This window comes from Oncorhynchus mykiss, chromosome 22 (genome assembly GCF_013265735.2).
Source record: "Oncorhynchus mykiss isolate Arlee chromosome 22, USDA_OmykA_1.1, whole genome shotgun sequence".
Taxonomy (NCBI): domain Eukaryota; kingdom Metazoa; phylum Chordata; class Actinopteri; order Salmoniformes; family Salmonidae; genus Oncorhynchus; species Oncorhynchus mykiss.
This window is the reverse complement of record NC_048586.1, coordinates 3,436,761-3,446,865: the sequence shown is the minus strand read 5'-3', so window position 1 is coordinate 3,446,865 and position 10,105 is coordinate 3,436,761. Positions and strand designations below refer to the sequence as shown.

General features: G+C 41.4%; 1 protein-coding gene across 1 annotated transcript in view; it reads right to left on the bottom strand.

Annotated features, from left to right (window-relative positions):
- itgbl1 (integrin, beta-like 1) overlaps nt 1–10,105 on the bottom strand; it is a 115,299-nt gene continuing 105,194 nt past the window's right edge. Inside the window, exon 11 of the mRNA XM_036958515.1 lies at nt 1–418. Within this exon, the coding sequence (XP_036814410.1) occupies nt 330–418 (89 nt within the window). The 3' untranslated portion in view covers nt 1–329. The remainder of the gene's footprint in view (nt 419–10,105) is intronic.

Below are 10,105 nucleotides of genomic sequence, written 5' to 3'. Positions count from 1 at the left end.
TTGCCATACATATAGTTATATTGGAAACATATAAAGGGTTACAAGGTCTTCTAAAGAGAAAAAAAACATATTTTTGCTACAAAAGTTTTTTTCTTGCATACAAAAAAAGAACATCGTTTTAATAAAGATGATTTGTAACCAGTACAATGAATGCTGTTATACAAGTGATATGCAGAAATCTGAATGAAGAATTACATCCCAGTTTGGTTGACTTCTTTTTTTTATCCTCCTCCTCCATCGCGCTCTCCATTCCTCTACTTCCTTTGGTGCTTCACACCTTTTTCTGACAGCACAGTCTCTTTGTGTAGCTACTGAAATGTTCTGTGGTGTTAGTATTCAGTTCCCACCCAGATCTCACAGGCGTTCCCCGTCCAGCCATCCCAGCAGTCACAGTTGCCGCAGTTGCACATCCCATTCCCTGCAATAAGAGGTAAGAGGAGAAACTGTAAAGTGACAGAGCCACCTGACCAATCATGCCTGCCTGAGCTTTCTTAACTAGGTTCCTGAACCCCCTGACAGAGTTCCACGATGGGGGCTCGAGCTAGGCTGAGCTCTCTTGGGTTGCTATGGGTGTGCTCTAGAGTGGGATTTTATTTATTATATGACACCATTACATAAGGCTCAATCTTAGTCAAAGACAAAAGTACTGAAGTAAAAAGACAATGTGTGTGTGTGGTATAAAATACTGAGACCGCCTGACAGATCAACACTGTGAAATGGTCATAGGAAATCATTATTTTTCTGGCCTTTATATTGAGGCCTATAGCTTAGGGAGTTTTGCTGTGTCAACAAGAGAACACAGGGGAAATTAGTGTTCTTTTGAGCAAGTCTGGTCATGCAGTGAGCGATTTCACTGGGCTACGGGCAGGGCAGATCAGGGCAGGAGAAATCCCCTCATCTAGACTCTCAGAAGTGGAGTAGTGTTGTGTGTCATGCCTCCGAGTTGGGCATTAAAGCAGGGATAGATGGGGATGGTGTTATACTGAATGGAGAAATCAAAATATTTGTGTTGTGCTGTATTTTACATTGTATCATTAAAAACCATTCACACATTGGGAATTCCCACATCTTAAAACTACAGGTACACATGGTTCTGGATGTTCTGTCTAGAAAACAGATTGTGACAAGTCTGGGGGATAGCCCCGACCAAGACTCAAACCCATGTTAGAGCCCAAGTCCCTGCAACTGTCAGTCCAACCCCTGAACCACCAAGAAGTGTAAGCAATGTAAACTGTGTCCACTGCATTGTGCTGTATTCCCTGAAAGTGATTTACTGGAATGAATATTCCAAAACACAAGCAAACATTGAAGTTATTTTCAAAGACAATTAGATAGTTTCTAATGTTGACTGAAGGTTCTAATTTGTGTCACAGGTTTGCACCCTCGTTTCTCTCTAAGGCTCAAAGGGTGCCAGCACTATCATCCTTGGTGCATGAAATGAACCAGCAGGTATTCCTAATACATTGAATGTTCCACATCGCTCATGAATTGTATGCATAATGAGAATCTCCTGCTTTGAACAATCCATACAATTCCCACATGTGGAATAACTCATCCACAAACTTAGCAGACAGATGTTTGCGTGGTTCTAATGCTAAAATATTGAGTGCACTGTACTGCCACCTTGGGAAGGGGGGGAGTAATCGAATAATTACTATTGTTTGTTTTGATTTGCATAACCCCCCTTCCCCCCTTTTTGAGAAGTCACTTTTCCCAGTGAAATATGAAAAAAACACTATTTCAATCATCCTCATGTATATGGTAATTGTGACATATGCCCTAATCATTAATATGCTAAACAGCGACATTTAACCAACATATTTATGAATTCCCTTTGTCCACTCAAATTTTTCTCACTCATTGTTAATGAATGTTTGTGTGAATTCTGTGGTTAAAGCATTGCTTTGAGTGACACTATGACTGACACAGGAGTCATGCATCCAATAAGAGAAGTACTTCTAAACAGTACTTCCAATTGCCTTCTGCCCTGAGGAAATATTAATGGGAGACCAACTTTAAATAAAGTGCAGCTTATAAAGGATTCATAAAGCCTTCATAAACTCTACATAAATGTGTTACAAATCATCTATAAACGTAAGTCATGCTCTGTAAAGGGTTCATAACTGTGACATAACCACCAATGTCAAATGTGACATAACCACCAATGTCAAATGTGACATAAACCACTAAGACAAATATAGGTGGCATAAGCACCTCTTAATAAAGGCCTTATAAATAACATTAAATTGAGGCTTCACAAAGCATTTATAACCATGTCATGCATCTTGGTAGAGCATTGCAATGCCAGGATAGTGGGTTTGATTCCTGGGACCACCCACATGACTGTAAGTCGCTTTGCATTAAACTATCTGCTGTATATGTTATATTATATTACTCAAAAAAATATATAGGATGGCCCAACCTCTTTCCCTCTTGGGATCATAGTCAATATTGGACCTGACCTCAACCTTCCTCAAAACTTTGATAGGGCCTTTTAAAATCCGTTATTATTTTTGCCTACTTCTGTTTCTTTCCCAAATTCCGTTTTCTCATTTGAGTTTTTTCAGGTTTCGTATTTCCCAATTTTTTCTGGTTTTACCATTTTCTTCACACTTTTTAATTTAAAAACAAAAACAAACGATTTTCTGTGATTACAACAATGCTTAATCCACATCAGGGGATGACTTTTGCGGTCTTGGAAAAATCTTAGAAACTTACATTTTGCAGTGTAGTTGACCTTTAATTCAGTGAGCATTTCCTGCAATGTTGTTTGGTTAGCACGTGATGATTATGTATTACATATGCAGTGATTCACATTGTGGCCGTCAATGGAATGGGTTGAATAAAAGGCCAGCAACACTCCGTATTATTCAGAGCCCCATGAAATGACAGCATACATACATTATACAGACCCTACTGAGTATTCCCTACAATATTTTTACTGCGGCACCCAGAATCGTTCTTGCTATAAGCCAATATGTATTCCATATACAGTGATTCACATTGTGGGAATTTATTTGACCTTGGAACATGGTTTTATACCCAAATTTAATGCAAATGTCACTTAAATATGAACAAATATGCATTATTGTTCATGTTTAGACAATTATGTTTCATATATCATGAATAAATCTAGGTTATTGACACTTTTCTACTATTATATCGGGGACTATTATTTTCAGATTTTTCCGAAATTCCGTGACCCGGAAGTACTATTTTAGTGACGAGACACTGATCATGTAAGGAGTTCGCAAATCAGATGACTACTTGTGTTGCCACTGGACTGCGGAAAACAAGTAACTTAACCTTTATTTAAATTAGTTTGTAGTAGTTTCGTTACACACTGTAGCTATCTCAATCGTTATGTCAAATAATTTTGGTGACGTTACAGCAACTGCTAGCTACCCGAAATGTAGCTAGCTAGCAGGCTCAGTTAAATAAGGGACAGATTGGAATGTACTGGTATTTGGTCATTGGTATTTTATTAGGATCCCCATTAGCTTTTTCAAAAGCAACAGCTACTCTTCCTGGGGTCACACAAAACATGAAACTTCACAGAAAATGACATAATACAAAAAATCAATAGACAAGAACAGCTCAAGGACAGAACCACATTAAAAAAAATAATAAAGGCACACGTTGGCTACATATCAATGCATACACACAAACTGTCTAGATCAAGTAGGGGAGAGGCGTTGTGCCGCGAGGTGATGCTTTATCTGTTTTTGGAAACCAGTTTTGCTGTTTATTTGAGCAATATGAAATGGAAGGAAGTTCCATGCAATTAGGGCTCTATATAATACTGTATGCTTTCTTGAATTTGTTCTGGATTTGGGGACTGTAAAAAGACCCCTGGTGGCATGTCTAGTGGGATAAATCTGTGTGTCAGAGATGTGTGTAAGTTGACTATGCAAACAATTTGGGATTTTCAACAAATTGATGTTTCTTCTAAAAAGAAGAAGTGGTGCAGTCAGTCTCTCCTCAACTCTTAGCCAAGAGAGACTGGCATGCATAATATTTATATCAGCCCTCTGATTACAATTAAGAGAAAACGTGCCACTCTGTTCTGGACCATCTGCAGCTTAACTCGGTCTTCCTTTGCAGTACCGGACCACACAACTGGACAATAAGATTAGACAAAACTAGATCCTGCAGAACTTGTTTTTTGGAGTATGGTGTCAATAAAGCAGAGCATCTCTTTATTACGGACAGGCCTCTCCCCATCTTTACAACCATTGAATATATATGTTGACCAGGACAGTTTACAATCTAAAGTAAAGCCAAGAAATGTAGTCTCCTCATCTTGTTCAACAGCATTCAACATTCATTACCAGATTCAGCTGAGGTCTAGATCGTAAGGAAATATTTGTACCAAATACAATACTCTTAGTTTTAGAGATGTTCAGGACAAGTTTATTACTGGCCACCCATTCCAAAACAGACTGCAACTCTTTGTTAAGTATACGTGGACACACATGCTTGGTTTAATGCCAGTGGCAGGTCATTTGTAAAAAATAAAAAGAGTAGAGAGCCTAGAGAGCTTCCCTGAGGTACACCATACTTTACATGTTTGACATTAGAGAAGTTTCCAGTAAAGAAAATAATGTGAGTCCTATTAGATAGATAGGCCTGAATCCACGACATGGCAGAGGTTGAAAAGCCATAACACATACTTTTTTTTAACAACAGGTTATGGCCAATAATATTAAAGGCTGCACTGAAACCTAACAGCACAGCTCCCACAATCTTATTATTATCAATTTCTGTCAACCAATCATTAGTCATTTGTGTCAGTGCAGTACATGCTGAGTGCCATTCTCTATAAGCATGCTGAAAGTCTGTTGTTAATATGTTTACAGAGAAATAATATTGTATTTGGTCAAACACAGTTTTTTTAAACAGTTTGCTAAGAGCTGGCATCAAGCTTATAGGTCTGCTGTTAGAACCAGTTAAGGCCGCTTTGCCACTCTTGGGTAGCGGAATGACTTTGGCTTCCCTCCAAGCCTGAGGAGAAAAACTTTCCTCTAGGCTCAGATTAAAAATATGACAGATATGAGTGGCTATAGAGTCAGCTACCATCCTCAGTAGCTTACCATCTAAGTTGTCAATGCCAGTAGGTTTGTCATTATTGATCGATAACAATAATTTTTCCATCTCTCCCACACTAACTTTACAAAATTAAAACATGCAATGCTTTTCTTTCATTCTATTTTTTGTATGCATAAATACAATTGCTCACTGTTCACTGTTTCCATTTCCTGCCTAAGTTTGCCCACCTTGCCAATTAAATAATCATTAAAATAATTGGCAACAATTTTTGAATTTGCAGAAAGACAGCCAGTCAGATGTGCAGTCAGACTTATTAGCCATTATTTTTGCCCCATCTCTTTCAGCCATACATTTTTTCAATTCCTCATCAATCCATGGAGCCTGAACAGTTCTAACAGTCAGTTTCTTAACATGTGCATGTTTATCAATAATTGGAAGAAGCAATTTCATAAATTCATCAAGTGCAGCGTCTGGATGCTCCTCATTAATCACATCAGACCAACAAATATTTTTAACATCATCCACCTAAGAGTAACAGCAAAATCTTTTGTATGATCTCTTATACACTATTTTAGGCCCAACTGTTGGAACTGGGGCTTCCCTGGGTATAGCCACTATATTGTGATCACTGCATCCAATGTGTACAGATACAGCTTTAGAACAAAGTTCTACAGTATTAGTAGAAATGTGATCGATACATGTGGATGATCTTGTTCCTGTAGTGCTTTTAAACACCCTGGTAGGTTGATTAATAACCTGAACCAGATTACAGGCACTGGTTACAGTAAGAAGCTTCCTCTTGAGCGAGGTCCCCAAGTAAGTGTTTACATCAGGCATTTCACACATATTATTTAGATACTGACTGTTAGCACTTGGTGGCCTATAGCAACACCCCAAAAGAAAAGGCTTTAGATGTGCCACGTGAACCTGCAACCACAACACTTCAATAACACTTGACATAAGATCTCTAAGCATTACAGGGATATGACTCTGAATATACACTATTGTTCAAAAGTTTGGGGTCACTTAGACATGTCCTTGTTTTCCATGAAAACATCCATGAAATTAGTTACAAAATGATAAGTGAATATTGTCAAGACCCTGACAACGTTATAAATAATGATTTTTTATTTGAAATAATAATTGTGTCCTTCAAACTTTGCTTTCATCAAAGAATCCTCCATTTGCAGCAACTACAGCCTTGCAGACCTTTGGCATTGTAGTTGTCAATTTGTTGAGGTAATCTGAAGACATTTCACCCCATTCTTCCTTAAGCACCTCCCACAAGGTGGATTGGCTTGATGGGCTTTGGGTCATTGGGTCATTGGGTCATTGTGCTGTGCTTTGGGTCATTGTCCTGTACGGTCAAGCTGCTCCCACAACAGCTCAAGGGTTGTGACTATGCTGGCCACTCCATTAGAGACAGAATAGCAGCTGACTGCTTCTGCCCTAAATAGTTCTTGCATAGTTTGGAGCTGTGCTTTGGGTCATTGTCCTGTTGAAGGAGGAAATTGTCTACAATTAAGCGCCGTCCACAGGGTATGGCATGGCGTTGCAAAATGGAGTTATAGCCTTCCTTCTTCAAGATCCCTTTTACCCCATACAAATCTCCCACTTTACCACCACCAAATCACCCCTAGACCATCACATTGCCTCCACCATGCATGACAGATGACGTCAAGCACTCCTCCAGCATCTTTTCATTTTTTTCTGCGTCTCACGAATGTTCTTTGTGATCCAAACACCTCAAACATAGATTTGTCCGTCCATAACACCAATCTTCCTCTGTCCAGTGTCTGTGTTATTTTGCCCATCTTCATCTTTGCTTTTTATTGGCAAGTCTAAGATATGGCTTATTCTTTGCAACTCTGACTAGAAGCCCAGCATCCCAGAGTTCCCTCTTCACTGTTGACATTGAGACTGGTGTTTTGCAGGTACTATTTAATGAAGCTGCCAGTTGAGAACTTGTGAGGCATCTGTTTCTCAAACTAGACATTCTAATGTACTTGTCCTCTTGCTCAGTTGTGCACCGAGCCTCCCACTCCTCTTTCTATTCTGGTTAGAGACAGTTTGTGCTGTTCTGTGAAGGTAGTAGTACACAGCGTTGTACGAGATCTTCAGTTTCTTGACAATTTCTCACATTGAATAGCCTTCATTTCTCAGAACAAAAGTAAACTTATGAGTTTCAGAGGAAAGTTCTTTGTTTCGGGTCATTTTGAGCCTGTAATCGAACTCACAAATGCTGATGCTCCAGATACTCAACTAGTCTAAAAAAGGCCAGTTGTATTGCAACTTGGATTAGCTAACACAACGTGCCATTGGATCACAGGAGTGATGGTTGCTGATAATGGTCCTCTCTACGCCTTTGTAGATATTCCATAAAAAATCTGCCGTTTCCAGCTACAATAGTCATTTACAACATTAACAATGTCTACACTGTATTTCTGATCAATTTGATGTTATTTTAATGGACAAAAATGTTGTTTTCTTTCAAAAACAAGGACATTTCTAAGTGACCCCAATGTTTTTAACGGTAGTTCAACCTCCCCCATAAGCATGTCTGTGTCTTCTATAGATGTTATATCCTTGTATTGCTACTGCTGTATCATCAAAATAATTATCTAAGTGAGTCTCAGAAATGGTTTAATATATGAATGTCATCTGATGTTAGCATGTTATTGATTTCATGAACCTTATGTCTAAAGCTACATATATTAATACGGGCTATTTTCAGCCCTTTCCTGGGTAGCTTATCAGATATAGACATAATACTGAAAAGAGCAAATAAAGCAAGAGAACAAAATATACATTCAGCAGTCCATTAATCAATTGGTATGTGTTCTGAGGGGGTTGAAGCTACGAACTCATAGGCTTGGCTCGCTCATCCCTTCAAGGCTTCTGGGAGGGAGGGTGGACAATGAGCCTGTCATAGCGGATGTAAGCAATGTCCCCACGCGCTCTGGCAGCTTTCATGGCTGGAATCAGTTCTTTCCTCTTCTGGCGCACAGCTTCAGGATAGTCTTTGTTGAGGAAGATATACGCTCCTCTCAAGTTCTTGGTCTTTCCAGAACAGCTACCTTGAACCTCAGGATCCTGACCACTATCGGCCTGGGCCTATAACCTGGCCTAATCTGAAAATAAGACTCCCTAAATTCTATCAGCATATCGATTGTGCTACCAGGGCTGGTAAAACCCTGGATCATTGTTATTCTAACTTCCGCGACGCATATAAGGCCCTCCCCCACCCTCCTTTCGGAAAAGCTGACCACGACTCCATTTTGTTGCTTCCAGCCTACAGACAGAAACTAAAACAAGAAGCTCCCGCGCTCAGGTCTGTTCAATGCTGGTCCGACCAATATGATTCCACGCTTCAAGACTGCTTCGATGACGTGGATTAGGATATGTTCCGCATTGCGTCCAACAACAACATTGACGAATACGCTGATTCGGTGAGCGAGTTCATTAGGAAGTGCATCAGCGATGCTATACCCACAGCAACGATTAAAACATTCCCAAACCAGAAACCGCGGATTGATGGCAGCATTCGCTCGAAACTGAAACTGAATACAAACAGAGTAGCTATTCCCTCCGCAAGGCAATCAAACAAGCTAAGTGTCGGTATAGAGCCAAAGTAGAGTCGCAATTCAATGTCTCAGACACAAGAGGTATGTGGCAGGGTCTACAGTCAATCACGGATTACAAAAAGAAAACCAGCCCCGTAGCGGACCAGGATGTCTTGCTCCCAGACAGACTAAATAACTTTTTTGCTCGCTTTGAGGACAACACAGTGCCACTGACACGGCCCGCTACCAAAACCTGTGGGCTCTCCTTCACTGCAGCCGACGTGAGTAAAACATTTAAAAGTGTTAACCCTCGCAAGGCTGCAGGCCCAGACGGCATCCCAAGCCGCGTCCTCAGAGCATGCGCAGACCAGCTGGCTGGTGTGTTTACGGACATATTCAATCAATCCTTATCCCAGTCTTCTGTTCCCACATGCTTCAAGAGGGCCACCTATGTTCCTGTTCCCAAGAAAGCTAAGGTAACTGAGCTGAACGACTACCACCCCGTAGCACTCACTTCCGTCATCACGAAGTGCTTTGAGAGACAGGTCAAGGACCATATCACCTCCAGCCTACCTGACACCCTAGACCCAGTCCAATTTGCTTACCGCCCCAATAGGTCCACAGACGACGCAATTGCAACCACACTGCACACTGCCCTAACCCATCTGGACAAGAGGAATACCTATGTGAGAATGCTGTTCATCGACTACAGCTCAGCATTTAACACTATAGTACCCTCCAAACTCGTCATCAAGCTCGAGATCCTGGGTCTCGACCCAGCCCTGTGCAACTGGGTACTGGACTTCCTGACGGGCCGCCCCCAGGTGGTGAGGGTAGGTAACAACATCTCCACTCCGCTGATCCTCAACACTGGGGCCCCACAAGGGTGCGTTCTGTGCCCTCTCCTGTACTCCCTGTCCACCCACGACTGCGTGGCCATGCACGCCTCCAACTCAATCATCAAGTTTGCGGATGACACAACATTAGTAGGCTTGATTACCAACAGCGACGAGACGGCCTACAGGGAGGAGGTGAGGGCCCTCGGAGTGTGGTGTCACACTCAACGTCAACAAAACAAAGGAGATGATTGTGGACTTCAGGAAACAGCAGAGGGAGCACCCCTATCCACATCGATGGGACAGTAGTGGAGAGGGAAGTAAGTTTTAAGTTCCTCGGCGTACACATCACGGACAAACTGAATTGGTCCACCCACACGGACAGCGTTGTGAAGAAGGCACAGCTGAAGAAATTCGGCTTGTCACCAAAAGCACTCACAAACTTCTACAGATGCACAATCGAGAGCATCCTGTCGGGCTGTATCACCGCCTGGTACGGCAACTGCTCCGCCCACAACCGTAAGGTTCTCCAGAGGGTAGTGAGGTCTGCACAATGCATCACCGGGGACAAACTACCTGCCCTCCAGGACACCTACACCACCCGATGTCACAGGAAGGCCATAAAGATCATCAAAGACAACAACCACCCGAGCCACT